The following is an 18,945-nucleotide window of genomic DNA, read 5'->3' on the forward strand; positions in this document are numbered from 1 at the left end:
CACTTAGTAACCCGATGTTTACCCTGGTTACCCGGGTGCTGCAGGGGGACTTCGGCAGCATTGAAGACAGTTTCAACGATGCTGAAGTCGTTCCCCTGATCGTTGGTTGCTGGAGAGAGCTGTCTGTGTGACAGCTCCCCAGCGACCTAAACAGCGACGCTGCAGCGATCGGCTCGTTGTCTATATCGCTGCAGCGTCGCTGACGGTACCTTTAGGTTTCATGCCTCTGGCTAATACAACTACATCTAAGGACACTGAGAAAAACCAAAGTCCCTGTTACCTCTAGTGTTTGTTTCACCTAAACCAATATTTCTAGCCCCCACCAGGACTGAATTACAAAACAGAGCAAGGAAAAAAGGGGATTTAGCTTCAAGTAAAAAAAAAGGTGCAAATTATAGGGGTATGTCAAACTATATCAGACACGGTCTTGAAAGTGCTACAATCATCAGCAGGTGGTGGCGCGGTATACATGTACAAGTTATCATTATTCACAGGATATATGATCGGAGAGTGAATGGACGACAATCTCAGCCAGATTAGCAGAACTAACTACTTTCTGCAGGCTCCTTATCCCAGAAATCAGGAGACATCTCTGTGTGGCCCTCCACCCTCGGATGAAGAGGTAGGACTGGGGACATGGAGTGGGCTTTGCTTGTCTGCTCTATACTGGGACACTGAGGAGGACTGGGATTAATACATATAGGACCTGACTCTTCTAATCTTCATATGTTGGATCTTGGACTCGGACAGAGGGGGAGAAGGTAGCAGAGAGAGGGCAGAGGAGGAGGGAGGAAGGAGAGAGAGGACAGAGGAGGAGAAGAAAGGAGAGAGAGGACAGAGGAGGAGAAGAAAGGAGAGAGAGGGCAGAGGAGGAGGGAGGAAGGAGAGAGAGGGCAGAGGAGGGAGGGAGGAAGCAGAGAGAGGGCAGAGGAGGAGAAGGAAGGCGAGAGAGGGCAGAGGAGGAGGGAGGAAGGCGAGAGAGGGCAGAGGAGGAGGGAGGAAGGAGAGAGAGGGCAGAGGAGGAGGGAGGAAGGAGAGAGAGGGCAGAGGAGGGAGGGAGGAAGGGTAGAGAACAGAGGGGGAGCAGGAAGGAGAGAGGACAGAGGGGGAGCAGGAAGGAGAGAACGGGCAGAGGGGGAACAGGAAGGGTAAAGGAAAGAGGAGGAGCCGGAAGGGTAGAGGACAGACGAGGAACAGGACAGAGAGGGAGCAGGAAGGAGGGAGGACAGAGGGGGAGCAGGAAGGAGGGAGGACAGAGGAGGAGAAGGAAAGAGAGATGACAGAGGGGGAGAAGGAAGGAGGGAGGACAGAGGGGGAGCAGGAAGGAGGGAGAAGTCAGAGGGGGAGCAGGAAGGAGGGAGAATAGAGGGGGAGAAGGAAGGAGGGAGAACAGAGGTGGAACAGGAAGGAGAGAGAGGGCAGAGGTGGAGTAGGAAGGAGGGAGAAGACAGGGGGAGAAGGAAGGATAAAGAGGGCAGAGAAAGAAAAAGGAAGGAGAGAGAAGGTAGAAGAGAAGGAAGGATAGAGAGGGCAGAGAAAGAAAAAGGAAGGAGAGAGAAGGCAGAAGAGAAGGAAGGAGAGAGAAGGCAGAGGAGGAGAAGGAAGGAGAGAGAAGGCAGAGGAGGAGAAGGAAGGAGAGAGAAGGCAGAGGAGGAGAAGGAAGGAGAGAGAAGGCAGAGGAGGAGAAGGAAGTAGAGAGAAGGCAGAGGAGGAGAAGGAAGTAGAGAGAAGGCAGAGGAGGAGAAGGAAGTAGAGAGAAGGCAGAGGAGGAGAAGGAAGTAGAGAGAAGGCAGAGGAGGAGAAGGAAGTAGAGAGAAGGCAGAGGAGGAGAAGGAAGTAGAGAGAAGGCAGAGGAGGAGAAGGAAGTAGAGAGAAGGCAAAGGAGGACAAGGAAGGAGAGAAAAGGCAGAGGAGGAGGAGAAGGAAGGAGAGAAAAGGCAGAGGAGGAGAAGGAAGGAGGGAGAAGGAAGGAGAGAGAAGGCAGAGGAGGAGAAGGAAGGAGAGAAAAGGCAGAGGAGAAGGAAGGAGAGAGAGGGCAGAGGAGAAGGAAGGAGAGAGAGGGCAGAGGAGAAGAAGGAAGGAGAGAGAAGGCAGAGGAGGAAGGAAGGAGAGAGAAGGCAGAGAAGGAAGGAGAGAGAAGGCAGAGGAGGAGAAGGAAGGAGAGAGAAGGCAGAGGAGGAGAAGGAAGGAGAGAGGGCAGAGGAGGAGAAGGAAGGAGAGAGGGCAGAGGAGGAGAAGGAAGGAGAGAGGGCAGAGGAGGAGAAGGAAGGAGAGAGAGGGCAGAGGAGGAGAAGGAAGGAGAGAGAGGACAGAGGCGGAGAAGGAAGGAGAGAGAGGGCAGAGGAGGAGAAGGAAGGAGAAGGCAGGAGGAGGAGAAGGAAGGAGACAGGGCAGGAGGAGGAGAAGGAAGGAGAGAGAATGAAGGAGAGAGAAGGCAGAGGAGAAGGAAGGAGAGAAAGCACAGAGGAGGAGAAGGAAGGACAGAGAGGGCAGAGGAGGAGAAGGAAGGAGAGAGAGCACAGAGGAGGAGAAGGAAGGAGACAGGGCAGAGGAGTAGAAGGAAGGAGAGAGAGGACAGAGGCGGAGAAGGAATTAGAGAGAGGGCAGAGGCGGAGAAGGAAGGAGAGAGGGGACAGAGGCGGAAGGAGAGAGGGCAGAGGAGGAGAAGGAAGGAGAGAGGGCAGAGGAGGAGAAGGAAGGAGAGAGGGCAGAGGAGGAGAAGGAAGGAGAGAGGGCAGAGGAGGAGAAGGAAGGAGAGAGGGCAGAGGAGGAGAAGGAAGGAGAGAGAGGGCAGAGGAGGAGAAGGAAGGAGAGAGAGGACAGAGGCGGAGAAGGAAGGAGAGAGAGAGGGCAGAGGAGGAGAAGGAAAGAGAAGGCAGGAGGAGGAGAAGGAAGGAGACAGGGCAGGAGGAGGAGAAGGAAGGAGAGAGAAGGAAGGAGAGAGAAGGCAGAGGAGAAGGAAGGAGAGAGAGCACAGAGGAGGAGAAGGAAGGACAGAGAGGGCAGAGGAGGAGAAGGAAGGAGAGAGAGCACAGAGGAGGAGAAGGAAGGAGACAGGGCAGAGGAGTAGAAGGAAGGAGAGAGAGGACAGAGGCGGAGAAGGAATTAGAGAGAGGGCAGAGGAGGAGAAGGAAGGAGAGAGGGGACAGAGGCGGAGAAGGAAGGACAGAGAGGGCAGAGGAGGAGAAGGAAGGAGAGAGAGGGCAGAGGAGAAGTAAGGAGAAAGAGGGCAGAGGCGGAGAAGGAAGGACAGAGAGGGCAGAGGAGGAGAAGGAAGGAGAGAGAGGGCAGAGGAGGAGAAGTAAGGAGAAAGAGGGCAAAGGAGGAGAAGGAAGGAGAGAGAGGGCAGAGGACGAGAAGGAAGGGAAGGACAGAGATAAGTGCTTATACCAGGACTCCTTTGCCCTCTTCAGGATTCGGGTATTTCACTGTAGGAAACTCAGGATCCGGGTCCTTTTGCTCAGCGACAGCGAGTGGGGGGCTGAAGCTGAAAGCCTGGAATGCAGACTGGACAAACTGGTGGCCTACGCCATGGACAGACGTGTGCACGAACTTCAGCTTTGACGTCTGGTTTATGTCTCTGAAACAAAGAGACGGGATCAGGGCAAGAAATATGACACAGAAAATACACATTTATACAGACAAAACAGCATCTATGGTAACAAGTAATGAGCAAAATAAAAGGCCATGTGCCCCAGCGCCTTTACATTTCGGTGATCAATGGGGGTCCAAACACTAGGACCGTCATTAGTCCTGGGAACAGTTAATTCCATGTATTATCCCCATGTTCTTTGTAATAAGGGTGGGTATACATTATGTGTAAGAGGCACCAGGCCACCATCTACATAGACGGAAGCCTCCTGACCCCTCTGCGGACAGATGTCGGTGGGAGAATGATCAGGCAGGTGGATTGTAATGTGCAAGATTCTGTTGTTCTTAAAGGAATTTTCTACTTTCAACTTTTGTACTGAATTCATCCTGGTGGTATTAAAAATAGCAGCTAGTCCCCAGCACCCCCAGGCCCAGCACTGCGTCTCTGCTGCTGCTCCAGTGATTGTGTGCAGGCTGATGACATCACAATAGCAGCGCTGCAGCCAATCACTGGGCTCAGCAGCTTGCACAGTCCTCCGCTTAGCCCAATGATTGGCTATACCACAGTTATCGTGAGATCATCAGCCTGCACACAATCACTGAAGCAGCGGTGCAGACCCCCAGCTGAAGCCAGAGTTTATTATTTATAACACAACCATGATTAATAGGTAGTATTAGAAAAATAAAAGGGAAATACCCATTTAAGCAAGAAAAGTCACCGCCAGAAGTGCTGGCAGCAGCTTGCGCCCCTCTCCCTTTTAAGTACACATGCATGCTCTGCCATACTGAGCGTCCATGAGTAGGAGGGGTGAAGCCCCTTATTGTCTCTTATTATTAGAGTGTTTCCAGCTGAGCCCCCCTTACCTGTGGTAGCAATGTGTCTGTATGTCAGAAAAATAATCCTTGTTTATGGAGCAGTAGGGATCTTTAAGGAGGGGGCTGCCATCGATGAGAGCGTCGTCCCAGGCTTGAGGCCATGGCTCCAGATTCTCCTCGATGGCAAGAGCGATACCTTTGTCATGCGGAGAAATGATCTGAGCTCCGTTCTCCCAATAAACCTGATAAGACATAATGATACAACGTAGCGGGATGTATAGGAGGAGGGACAGGTCATCCACCGGACTCGTCTGCGGTGAGGGGACGGCTTTCTTTACAAGTCTGAGCTGGTGGGTGAATCCGTACTTGGCACCTGCAGAACTAGACGTGAGGGGACATTAGGGGCTTTGTGTAGGCAGAGCGGGGGCTGCATTTACAGCTACACTGCTCAGTACATAGAGACAGACGAGTGGGAATCTCTCATATCTCCGTGCTCTTATAACAGCCAGTCTCCCCCCACCAGCTCAGAGACAACTGAAAATCAGAGACAAAGACTGCAGAGCAGAAAGCTGGTGACAAATGCAGGATACAGGTCAGGTAATGGGCAGAGTCCACAAGTACACACAAGACAGTCACCTGAGATTACAAGTACGCCTTAAGGTGGCCAGAAAACTGAAGACACTCTTAACCAATTACTCATTGGGCCAATAGCTACTCATCCCAAATCCCCCATAGATAATAATAATAATAATCTAAAATAATAATCTTTTATTTTTGTATAGCGCTAACATATTCTGCAGCGCTTTACAGTTTGCACCCATTATAAATATGCCCACAACACTCTGCTGAGCGTGCATGTGTTCTCACTAGGGAGAAGGTCAAAGGAACTGCCAGGAAGCAAGAGCGGGCATGTTATAATCCAACAGGCCCAATCCTCCTCAACCACTGATATCCAGCACTGAGGGAGTGCGGACCCCCCAGAAAATAATGTAATGGGCAATGATTAGAGATGGGAGTGGAGCACACAGTGTCCGCAGTGGGGGGGGGGGGCAGTCACAGATGGAGGCAGTGTGTAGAGCAGAGAGGACGTCACACAGGAGCTGTATAGGAGGGTAAAGCAGAGCGGAGCGGACGCACTGCAGCCTGTGCAGGGAACAGCACCGGGAATTCATACAAAAAAAAAAACAAACATTTTTTTTCCTCTTTGTCAAAAAGGTGCCGGTAACACTAACCCACTGGAAACAACGTCATGCAGGCTGTGGATATTTGCCCCCATGCAGAATACAATAGATAAACCGTAGACAGGAACAAATGATTGTGTCCTTCCTCCGGACATAAGCCAGGGTGTATAGAAACTCTGCTCCTACCTTGTATCCATTGTCCTGCTTGGGATTGTGGGAGGCAGTCACCATAATCCCTGCACACAGATTAAGATGAATCACGGTATACGGCTAGAAAAGGAAAGAAATAGTTACCCGACTATACAGCGAGAAGAACTAAAAGGGAATCTGTCAGCAGGTTTTGCTACCTTATCTGAGAGCAGCATGATGTAGGGACAGAGACCCTGATTCCAGTGATGTATTGCTTAGTTTACTGAGTGCAGCAGTTGTGACACAACCAGAGTTCTTAGTATGAAGCAGAGCTCAGAAAGGTGATGCCGCCCTCACATCTTTCTGTGTGGTCAGACCGGGTCTCAGATTGGCACCAGTCCGGGCAGTAATAATCTCCTGACGATAAAACACTCATTGTATTGAAACAGCAGCACACAGCCTAATAAGTGACACATTGTTGAAATCAGTGTCTCAGCCCCTGTATCATGCTGCCCTCAGACTACAAAGCAAAAACCTGACAGATAATATCAGCGGGCCACAAGACATTCATAGATATTATATTACAGCCATGTTCTCAGGTAAAAGGAGTGTGGAGCTCACACCTCCATATATCAGACCCTTCCCCACCTTCTGCCAGCACTGGCACTCTCCCTCCAGCAATCTTGCTCCCGTCACAGCACTGTATACACCTATGAGCAGCACCCCCTGGTGGGCGCAGGGCCCCCTCGCCAGCCTGTCACCTGCTGGTTTTATTGGTGCCTTATGTCCTGTACAGGGGACCTGCCCATAGTCAGGTCTGCCATTGCCAGCAACGCCAGGTGCAGAGAGCGCCACTGCATACGGGAAACAGGACTTAAAGGGAACCTGTCATCGGTTTTGTCCTACATCAACTAAAACAGAGTTGTTGCCACAAGGCTGCGGAGCTCAGATTGGCTGCACATGTGACGTCAGCGCTGCAGACAAACACTGGGGGGAGCAGCGGCACAGACTCCGTGCTGCACCCAGGGAGGTGGAGTAAAGCAACGAATGCTTTTTTTTTTTTTTTTTAAACCAGAAAACCCCTTTAATTGATATTAGTGGGAGGCCCAGAGCTCAGATCCCCCCTGGTCATAAAGTGATGACATCCTAGTCCAAAGACATCACCATAGAAGATGTGAACGTGCCTTTAAAGGAACTTACCACGAATGGTGTCGGCGTGATCCCGGAGAAGAGGTAGACTGGGATGCCCTGACTGACAAAGGTGCTGGCAGCGAGTCTTGCAAACCTGGAGAAATAAAGGGTTAAATTCAGTCTCCGACGACCCAAGCCGACTCATACCGCACCGAGAGATAGCAACGCCTGCAAAGGGGGCGTCCACTCCACAAGGCGAGGGCTGGGGGGAGATAGATAGATATTAGATTAAAAGGATAAAAAGATACAAGTCAAAAACACAGATCCATGAAAGCTTTAACAAATCCAACAATATGGTGTAAGTGGCATGTGTAGGCGACCGTCCACACTGACCTGGGGGGACAACAACACGTAGCAATAGTACATGGAAGGCTGTGTTCACACACGGAGGGCCTGCTGATTTTTTATGCAAATTTTAAGCTGCGTTTTACAGAACGAGCAAAAGCTCGGAGATCTCAGGAATCTCATGCACACATCGGGGGGGGGGGGGGGGGTTTGACTGAACTAGAAAACTGCTGCTTTTTTTAAACAGGGTCTTTACTACTAAGAGAGCAGATTTCATTCAATTATTTAATCCATGTGTTACACTTAAAAAAAAATAAAATAAAATAAATGCCAGAATAGTTTTTTTATGGTCACCTCACCTCCCCATAGACTTGAATGAAAAGAGATCAAAATATTTTATGCACAGTAAAATAACATCAATTCAATCAGCAAAAAAAAAAAAACACACAGCTCCAAGGGGAACAGAAAAGTGTTAGAAGTTGTTACTGCCATATTGGGGGCATAACTTGTTATTTAACCATTTATTGTTTATAAATCGTCTGTTTTTTGCATGTGTTGTTATGAATCCAATCCTTCTTTGCGTTACATTCGGTGACCCCTCTTTTTCAGCATGGATCTAGTTTCTCAGACACGGTGTGCTCGCATGCTTGGGGTGACCCCTTTCCCTCGGCACCGACCTCCTTTCTTCCTTATCCCTATTGAGAACGGAAAACTGAACGCCGTTAAAACAGAACCCAGAAGACAGCGGTGACATTGTGCTTCTTCACAATTTATACAGACTTATCATTTTCTTCCTCTGTTTTTTCGGTATCTTATATGTAAAAGTGAATGGTCACATTCAGAACTACAACCCGCAGCGCTACATTCACCACAAAATAAAAAAGTGATGGCTTTTGCAAAAAGAGGAAAAAGCAAAAACGAGAATTGGCTCCAATGGGCCGGAGTCAGCCTAGGAACTACACCGAGGACTGTGCAGGGTTACTGTCTTCTGACCTATGACCTGCAGCCATTCCACCTTGCAGAACAGGCCCCACAGGGAGACGAGCGGCTGCCTCCTGCGGCACAGGCCCCACGGGGAGACGAGCGGCTGCCTCCTGTGGCACAGGCCCCACGGGGAGACGAGCGGCTGCCTCCTGCGGCACAGGCCCCACGGGGAGACGAACGGCTGCCTCCTGTGGCACAGGCCCCACGGGGAGACGAGCGGCTGCCTCCTGCGGCACAGGCCCCACGGGGAGACGAGCGGCTGCCTCCTGCGGCACAGGCCCCACGGGGAGACGAGCGGCTGCCTCCTGCGGCACAGGCCCCACGGGGAGACGAGCGGCTGCCTCCTGCGGCACAGGCCCCACGGGGAGACGAGCGGCTGCCTCCTGCGGCACAGGCCCCACGGGGAGACGAGCGGCTGCCTCCTGCGGCACAGGCCCCACGGGGAGACGAGCGGCTGCCTCCTGCGGCACAGGCCACACGGGGAGACGAGCGGCTGCCTCCTGCGGCACAGGCCACACGGGGAGACGAGCGGCTGCCTCCTGCGGCACAGGCCCCACGGGGAGACGAGCGGCTGCCTCCTGCGGCACAGGCCCCACGGGGAGACGAGCGGCTGCCTCCTGCGGCACAGGCCCCACGGGGAGACGAGCGGCTGCCTCCTGCGGCACTATCTGACCTGTAGTTCTGGTAGTGTACATGGTGACCAATGTGACGTGCCTCTTACTGCTGCCTCCACTTGCTGGGTGAGCGCGGGCATCATAGCCAATCACTACTCCTCTATTCTTCAGGTCACTGATTTTCTTCTCCAGGTATCTGCAGAAACCCTAAGGAAAAAATAAACAAGAATTCTATTAGATTGTTCCTAAACAGCGCCTTCACCAGAAGTGTTGGAGGTTTCCGTCATGTGGGAGTTTCTTCTAATGACCTGAGCCCTCCGTCTTAACCCCATAAGATGAGGATGGGGGAGCGGTGTACAGTCAGAGCGTACATATGTGGGAACAGGAGTCCAATCCAAGAGGAGGCAGCAGGCCGTGTCTCTAGTGCCCCCTACAGGAAGCAGATGAACTATAAGACCCTGTGAGGAAAATCAGCACACGACTTAGGGTAATCAGCTAAATCAGGGTCTTCTCCAAAAGAGAAAGACCTCCATCCGGAGACAGCGGCTTCATGGCTACCTCGCTCATCACAGCTGAGCAGCGCGCTCCAAAGGAGACACTTTACCCTTCAGACCTCTGTCAAAAGCCTCTCACCTCATCACCCAGTACGCGGCCCCCCACCAACAAGTGGCAACAAACCAAAGAATGTTTGAGGCATATTTTAGTCTTTTCTTTTTTGAGAAGACTCATTATAGGGCTGACGGTGACTTAATGTTTTTTTTTTTTCTTGTGACAGGTTACCTTTATTAACCTGCTCACCTCCCTAAGAATACAGAACGTTACCGAGCCCCAAACTCTGACTGACACTCGCTCTATACTGGGGCCGGCTCTCAGCCTCCACCGTGTATACTCAGCGCGCTGACTGACCCCGTGCCCCTGCCACCCCGTGACTGAAACCTGAACGCTGCCAGGAAGAATAAAGATCATTTCCTCCCCGCAGTGTTCAGCAAAGTGCAGGCGTCAGGCAGGTTAGTAACTATATTGACCTGCAGATTAACCCCATATTTGCAGGTTAGTAGCATTTTTTCTGGTGACCGGTTCCCTTTAAATGGTGTCTGCCTCTAGGTGGCACTAATGAGCCAGGTTTCTTTTACTTAGCCCATTTGCATACCTTCTTCCCAGAAGGCATTGCCCGGCCTATAAGTCTCCCTGACCCCGCCGGCGCTTGCTAGGAGAATCTTTAGACCTACTGACACAATACACCTTCCTCAGCAGTATACACTTTTGACCTATTCTCTATTTACTTAAGGGCTCAAAAACACTTTGATATATTTAATAAATTACCGTTTAGAAGTGAGCAAAGATAGAAACACAACTAGCACAGAACAGCAGAGCTCTGCTACATCCAGAACCCGACACCAGATCCTGGGGGAGCAATGCAAAGAGCCGGGCGGCCTGCACATTATTGGGAACCTATGGCAGAAGAGAGAAGGGCGCACCCCCCACACATGTGACGGCGAGCAGGGAGCACCCCCCCCCCACACACACACACACACACACACACACACACACACACACACACACACACACACACACACGTGGCGAGCAGGGAGCGAACCCCCCACACACATGACGAAGAGCAGGGAGCGCACCCCCACACACGTGGCGACGAACAGGGAGTGCACCCCCACACACGTGGCGACGAACAGGGAGCGCACCCCCACACACGTGGCGACGAACAGGGAGCGCACCCCCACACACGTGGCGACGAGCAGGGAGCGCACGCCCCCCCACATGTGGTGATGAGCAGGGAGCGCACCCCCCCCCACACACCTGTGGTGATGGAGCAGGGAGCGCACCCCCCCACACACCTGTGGCGGCGAGTAGGGAGCACACCCCACACATACACATGTGGAGGGCAGAGAGTACAGCATCCCCACATGTGGCGAGCAGGGTGCGCACCCCACACATACACGTGGCGAGCAGGGTGCGCACTCCACACATACACATACGTAGTGAGCGCAGCCTTAGCTGTAATATACAAGTTACATGAAGGGTTTCAGGTCATTAGTTCTTGCCCAAGGCTCGGATCGCACGCTGTTGCGCTTTCCTAATACGATTACCACAACTGCTGTCCTCAATTACAAGTCAGTAAACCACTTCCCAGTGTTACCACAGCTCCCAGTAAATACTCTGGGGCAGGGGGGACTTGCACTCATTTCCTGCCAATTAGGAAACTCATGTGATATACACAATACTGATTAGAATGAAATCCTGGCAATTAAAGACGTCCGGCCGGGGGACGGCACAGTAAGGAGGGTGGTATCCTCGTGGGGCTCATCTCAGACCCCCCATCAGGACCTAGCACCCTCCTAACCCTCAGTCATAACCCTGTATTTTAGGGAAGGATCAATCATCTCCGGGTGTCTATGTGTTCAGTGTAGATCCTACAAGAGGTGCCCTATTACACCGCGTGGCCGCCAGCTCAGGAGGCCATATTAGGTCACCATGCTATGCTGTACAGCAGAGGTGTCAAACTGCATTCCTCGAGGGCCGCCAACAGGTCATGCTTTCAGGATTTCCTTAGCATTCCACAAGGTGCTGGAATCATTCTGTGCAGGTGATTAAATTATCACCTGTGCAATACAAGGAAATCCTGAAAACATGACCTGTTGGCGGCCCTCGAGGAATGCAGTTTGACACCTCTGCCACAGGGCAGTGGAGACATGGAAAAAACAATCCAACAGTCAGCACCTGAGTGGTCTGGATAACGGTCAGGTCGTTCATGTGAGACACCCCAGGCCCCATGGCCGCGCGTAGCCCTGCTGTCCCGAACTCCATTCTGGAGCCAAAATATTTCTCCAACTCCTCTCTGTTCCCGTCGGACACCAGCTTCTTCACCTGCTCACATGTCTTGGGATTCTGCAAAAGGAAGAAACAAACGGATGAAGTCGTCCAGAGAACAGGAGGAAGCGGCTTCACTCAGTCGGCCTCGCTGTGATATTCCGGGGCAATGATGATGGGTATTAGGGGACATCCCGGGACCTCAGCACAGAGCAGCGCACTAATACACTCACTGCTCGCCGTCGTCTCCAGCTTCCAGCACGGCTCTGCTCCGCTCCTCTCACGTCATCAGGGTTTGCGTGAACTGAAGGTCACTCCTACAATGTGACTGTTGAGCGTCAGATCGAGGCGTACTGTAAAAGTGATGAGATAAACCCCGGAGTTATCCGGAATCGCAATCATGTGGGTGAGAAGAGGAGCGGAGCCGCACTGGAAGCTGGAGGATTCTAGGAACCTTCTCTATACCACACACATCTAGGAAGGCTCAGGGAATAAATCTGCCGTCAGGAGGTCGTCTTATGGAGACCCCATATAATGGGACAACACGGCGCTGTCACTATACAGATGTGCTGGTACTACTTGTGCACCGCCAGAGATCTGGATCCCTCCATAGCACAGAAAAGGAGCCAAAATCCTGAGCATGTGAACAGGCCCTTAGGGGTTATGCAGCTAGTGCTGAGGCTCCCGTGGACGTCTATGGGCCCTCATGGTACTATTACTACACCACGGGGTCAATTCATCAGCCTGTTGCAGAAAGCCGGGGTAAAGCTGCTGGACGTCGCCACATCCTAAGGATGTGCACACGTTGCGGATTCCAATTATGGAACAGGTGTAAAACGCTGCGGCATCCGCACAAAGAATTGACATGCTGCTGAATGTAACCCGCAGCGTTTCCACGCAGTATTTTCTGCAGCATGTGCACTGAGGATTTGGTTTTCCATACGTTTACATGGTGCTGTACAACGCATAGAAAACAGCAGCGAATCTGCAACGTGTGCACATGCCCTAACAGGTGTAAATGAAGAGAGAGACGTCCTCCAGCCCCAGACACTGAAGATGTGCCACGTCCATGTGGTGGGCAGATGCCTCCATGAATCTGGCACATCTTACCCCAGCCTAGATCAACACTGATACATAAAACGCCCGTCTTGTTGAATCGGCCCTAAGCGCCAATCTAACAAATACATGGTGAATGGTATTCTCCCCGAAAACGGACCTGTAGGGAGCGCTATACGGCAGCACAGGGGCCCGTCACTTCCCTCTGATATCTGGGTGGGCTGGCGGCTGCTTTGGAGTTTTTTTTCTTCCAGAAACAGCACCACTCCTGTCCACAGGTTGTGTGTGGTATTGCAGCTTAGCCCATATTAAGGAATACGGCGGAGATGTAATAGCAGGCACATCCCATGTGCATAGTAACCGTCCTCTCTGTGTCCTGTGCTGACGCCTCTCTGGCCGCCATTAATGGTCATCTGGCATGCAGCCAGCCGAGCTCCTCTCAGAGGATTTATGAGCACATGAGCTCAGCTCTCCCTCCATGGGGTGTTGGGTTATAAATGAGCACAAAGGGCCGAGGAGGAGACAGATACAAGTTACACACTGTAACACCAGACAGAGCTCGCTGAGGAATCCTCCGTGGACTCATCCCGCAGTACAATGTACAGCACACGGGCCGTAGGCAGCAAACCGTGTACAATCAGGAATACAACCCCATTGGGGGAATTATTTTTAGCCCCAAAGACATGTATTTAAGTAAGAAAAAAAAGTGTCTGCAAATCCCATCAGAGGAGGAGGGAGCCACAGATCCTGGGAGGAGGAGGAGGAGGAGGGGGCCACAGATCGGAGGAGGAGGAGGAGGAGGAGGAGGGGGCCACAGATCGGAGGAGGAGGGGGCCACAGATCCTGGGAGGAGGAGGAGGAGGAGGAGGGCCACAGATCCTGGGAGGAGGAGGAGGGGGCCTCAGATCGGAGGAGGAGGAGGAGGAGGAGGAGGAGGGGGCCACAGATCGGAGGAGGAGGGGGCCACAGATCGGAGGAGGAGGGGGCCACAGATCGGAGGAGGAGGAGGAGGCGGCGGCCACAGATCGGAGGAGGAGGCCACAGATCGGAGGAGGAGGAGGAGGCGGCCACAGATCGGAGGAGGAGGAGGAGGCGGCCACAGATCGGAGGAGGAGGAGGCGGCCACAGATCGGAGGAGGAGGAGGAGGAGGCGGCCACAGATCGGAGGAGGAGGAGGCGGCCACAGATCGGAGGAGGAGGAGGCGGCCACAGATCGGAGGAGGAGGCGGCCACAGATCGGAGGAGGAGGCGGCCACAGATCGGAGGAGGAGGAGGAGGAGGAGGAGGAGGAGGAGGAGGAGGAGGAGGAGGAGGCGGCCACAGATAGGAGGAGGAGGAGGAGGCGGCCACAGATAGGAGGAGGAGGAGGCGGCCACAGATAGGAGGAGGAGGAGGCGGCCACAGATAGGAGGAGGAGGAGGAGGAGGAGGAGGAGGAGGAGTTGTTGTTGTTGTTCTGGGGGGGTGATTGTACAGATCCCATCCCCAGAGAGGGGGCTCCGCAGACCTGTCCCCAGATCCCGTCCCCGGGGGCTCCGCAGCTCTGCACACGCCGCTAGATGCGCTGTTCCCAGCCCCGGGGATTGTTGCCGCTTTCAGCACACTCACACTCTGTCCTGCCCGAAACATCAGTTATTATTTCTGTAACTCTCGGTTTAAGGACAATCGGTCACATCGGCGGCCGATCATTCTGTCACCGCGGAGACGACTCGCACTGTCCGCCCCGCAGAGCGGTCACTCAGTGACGGGTATGAATGGAGGCTGCAGGGTCGGGTACAGCGGAGTACAGGGCGGCCGGGACGAGTCCTCCTCACCTTGTCCCATGTGAGCCAGGTGGCGGCGGCCGAGTCCAGCGCTTTCCCCCCGGTTCCGCGTCCCTTCCCGGCCATGTCAGCGATCCGCCCGTCACTGCTCACAGATCTCCCGTCCTCATCACCAGGGCCACTTCCGACCCCGAGAACGTCACCGCGTCATGTGACCAGGCACGTGACGGCAGTGGGCGGCCGGTAGTGGCGTAGTCATTGGTTACCGGGGAGTTGGTTTCTAATTTGCAACATCTTCATTTTTTTTCATTTTCACAACTTTAATAACAATGAGAAATGATGACAGTAACAAGGTGCAGCGCCAGGCCAGGAGGCTCACCGGGAGTGGCTGCAAAACAACATACAGACGGGTGTGAGCGAAAGGGTTAAATGCCTACGGGCCACTGACCGCACACCGGGCCCATCTCAGGTCCTCCTGGCATCACACGGGCGGCCGCCGGTGTATGATATGGAGAGCTGCGTGTCTGTAGGGGCGTGAGGTGATTCCCATTGCTCCATCTGTAGTAGGGGCAGGGCCGGATGTAAGAGGTGGGTGCAGGGCTGCCACTAGAAATTTCGGGGCCCCATACTGGCAACATTTTCGGGGCCCCCTTGAGACTCCGCCCAGGCTCCACCCCAGCCCCGCCTCCACTCTCCACCCCTCAAACTGTCCACAGTCCCACCGCTCTCTCTTGAAAAATCTCCACTTCTCAGTTCTCACCTATCACACATTGACAGTTCCCATCACCAGATCACACATATAGCCGGCAGCTTTTGTTTTGGCCAAAAGATTTTTTTAAGCCGCCACCATAACACGGTAGACACTTTTGGCCGGGCCCTACTCTACTGTAACCTACTAAATATTTGTTAAAATATGCAATACAATTTAGCATACCTCCCAACTTTTGAAGATGGGAAAGAGGGATGAAGTTTGCGGCGTGCTTAGCGCGCCGCGGCAAATTTTAGGCCACGCCTCTGACCACACCCATTCATAATTAGCCACACCCATATCCACGTCCCAACCACACCCATTTAGCACTGCCGATCACACTGTTTCATATACAATAATTATAATCAAAAAAAATATGGCCACACAGTGCTCCATACTGTACGATGACCACACATGACGCTCCATACTGTATAATGACCGCACATGATGCTCCATACTGTATAATGACCGCACATGATGCTCCATACTGTATAATGACCGCACATGATGCTCCATACTGTATAATGACCGCACATGATGCTCCATACTGTATAATGACCGCACATGATGCTCCATACTGTATAATGACCGCACATGATGCTCCATACTGTATAATGACCGCACATGATGCTCCATACTGTATAATGACTGCACATGATGCTCCATACTGTATAATGACCGCACATGATGCTCCATACTGTATAATGACTGCACATGATGCTCCATACTGTATAATGACTGCACATGATGCTCCATACCGTATAATGACCCCACATGATGCTCCATACTGTATAATGACCGCACATGATGCTCCAGACTGTATAATTACCGCACATGATGCTGCATACTGTATAATGACCGCACATGATGCTCCATACTGTATAATGACCGCACATGATGCTCCATACTGTAAAATGACCGCACATGATGCTCCATACTGTATAATGACCGCACATGATGCTCCAGACTGTATAATTACCGCACATGATGCTGCATACTGTATAATGACCGCACATGATGCTCCATACTGTATAATGACCGCACATGATGCTCCATACTGTAAAATGACCGCACATGATGCTGCATACTGTATAATGACCGCACATGATGCTCCATACTGTATAATGACCGCACATGATGCTCCATACTGTATAATGGCCACACATGATGCTCCAGACTGTATAATGACCGCACATGATGCTCCATACTGTATAATGACCGCACATGATGCTCCATACTGTATAATGACCGCACATGATGCTCCAGACTGTATAATGACCGCACATGATGCTCCATACACTGTATAATGACCGCACATGATGCTCCATACTGTATAATGACCGCACATGATGCTCCACACCGTATAATGACTGCACATGATGCTCCATACTGTATAATGACCGCACATGATGCTCCATACACTGTATAATGACCGCACATGATGCTCCATACTGTATAATGACCGCACATGATGCTCCATACTGTATAATGACCGCACATGATGCTCCATACCGTATAATGACTGCACATGATGCTCCATACTGTATAATGACCGCACATGATGCTCCATACTGTATAATGACTGCACATGATGCTCCATACCGTATAATGACTGCACATGATGCTCCATACCGTATAATGACCCCACATGATGCTCCATACTGTATAATGACCGCACATGATGCTCCAGACTGTATAATTACCGCACATGATGCTGCATACTGTATAATGACCGCACATGATGCTCCATACTGTATAATGACCGCACATGATGCTCCATACTGTAAAATGACCGCACATGATGCTGCATACTGTATAATGACCGCACATGATGCTCCATACTGTATAATGGCCACACATGATGCTCCAGACTGTATAATGACCGCACATGATGCTCCATACTGTATAATGACCGCACATGATGCTCCATACTGTATAATGGCCACACATGATGCTCCAGACTGTATAATGACCGCACATGATGCTCCATACTGTATAATGACCGCACAGGATGCTCCAGACTGTATAATGACCGCACATGATGCTCCATACACTGTATAATGACCGCACATGATGCTCCATACTGTATGATGACCCAACATGATGCTCCATACTGTATAATGACCCAACATGATGCTCCATACTGTATAATGACCGCACATGATGCTCCATACTGTATAATGACCGCACATGATGCTCCATACTGTATGATGACCCAACATGATGCTCCATACTGTATGATGACCCAACATGATGCTCCATACTGTATAATGACCCAACATGATGCTCCATACTGTATAATGACCGCACATGATGCTCCAGACTGTATAATGACCGCACATGATGCTCCAGACTGTATAATGACCGCACATGATGCTCCATACTTTAACACAATCGTCAGTAAATATATACACATACGGCGACTCAAAATCATATTATTAATTTTTGGAGAACAAAGAGTCAAAAATGGCCCAAAAAGTACTATTAAATCATGTTTATTAATAGTTCAATTTTGCATATAAGCACATACATAGTACATGTGGAAAAACTTCATATAGTAAAATAACAAGTTGTGACTATATCCTTAGGTGCAACCAGTACACCAGGTTCACAGATCAGGGCACAATAGTAATAGTAATATAATTTATATGTTGCAGCAAAAAATAGCAGTGAACTCCATATAAGTAAGAAGATGCATGGCAGCCAAGACAGGTATTAGCAGCTAACAATAGTGCTGACCGTATGACCATGCATGCATATATACCTTGCAACATATAGAGTATAAAGGAGTAAAAGTTAGTTACCCATAAATGTTCTGGTGAGCCCGTCTGAATCCTGGATGTGTACCCCAACGTGCGTTTCGCGTCTATGTATAACCGCTTCCTCAGGGGGCGTGGCTAATACGGGATCCTGATCTAATATATATACTGACCAAATCCGTGACCAAAACATGTGATTCAGACGGGCTCACCAGAACATTTATGGGTAACTAACTTTTACTCCTTTATACTCTATATGTTGCAAGGTATATATGCATGCATGGTCATACGGTCAGCACTATTGTTAGCTGCTAATACCTGTCTTGGCTGCCATGCATCTTCTTACTTATATGGAGTTCACTGCTATTTTTTGCTGCAACATATAAATTATATTACTATTACTATTGTGCCCTGATCTGTGAACCTGGTGTACTGGTTGCACCTAAGGATATAGTCACAACTTGTTATTTTACTATATGAAGTTTTTCCACATGTACTATGTATGTGCTTATATGCAAAATTGAACTATTAATAAACATGGTTTAATAGTACTTTTTGGGCCATTTTTGACTTTGTTCTCCAAAAATTAATAATATGATGCTCCATACTGTATAATGGCCGCACATGATGCTCCATACTGTATAATGACCGCACATGATGCTCCATACTGTCTAATGACTGCACATGATGCTCCATACTGTATAATGACCGGACATGATGCTCCATATTGTATAATGACCACACATGATGCTCCATACTGTATAATGACATACAGGCACGCAGCTCACACACAGGCACGCAGCTCACACACACGCTCACGCACGCAGCTCACACACGCGCGCAGCTCACACACGCACGCAGCTCACACACGCAGCATCACAAACGCAGCTCACAAACACATGCAGCTTTGACACAAATGCATCACACACGCAGCCATCATACACACACGCAGCCATCACACACGCAGCCATCACACACACACACGCAGCCATCACACACACACGCA

At 51.0% G+C, this 18,945-nt stretch overlaps 1 protein-coding gene across 1 annotated transcript in view; it reads right to left on the minus strand.

Moving 5' to 3' along the window:
- PGM2 (phosphoglucomutase 2) overlaps nt 1-14,940 on the minus strand; it is a 35,803-nt gene extending 20,863 nt beyond the window's left edge. Inside the window, exons 1-7 of the mRNA XM_077279921.1 lie at nt 14,484-14,940; nt 11,525-11,692; nt 8,892-8,998; nt 6,918-7,002; nt 5,775-5,858; nt 4,456-4,649; nt 3,391-3,580 (exon numbers count right to left, since the gene is read on the minus strand). Coding sequence (XP_077136036.1) covers nt 3,391-3,580; nt 4,456-4,649; nt 5,775-5,858; nt 6,918-7,002; nt 8,892-8,998; nt 11,525-11,692; nt 14,484-14,558 — 903 coding nt within the window. The 5' untranslated portion in view covers nt 14,559-14,940. The remainder of the gene's footprint in view (nt 1-3,390; nt 3,581-4,455; nt 4,650-5,774; nt 5,859-6,917; nt 7,003-8,891; nt 8,999-11,524; nt 11,693-14,483) is intronic.
- Nucleotides 14,941-18,945: the final 4,005 nt, after the last annotated feature.

The sequence above is a fragment of the Ranitomeya variabilis genome, chromosome 1 (genome assembly GCF_051348905.1).
Source record: "Ranitomeya variabilis isolate aRanVar5 chromosome 1, aRanVar5.hap1, whole genome shotgun sequence".
Taxonomy (NCBI): domain Eukaryota; kingdom Metazoa; phylum Chordata; class Amphibia; order Anura; family Dendrobatidae; genus Ranitomeya; species Ranitomeya variabilis.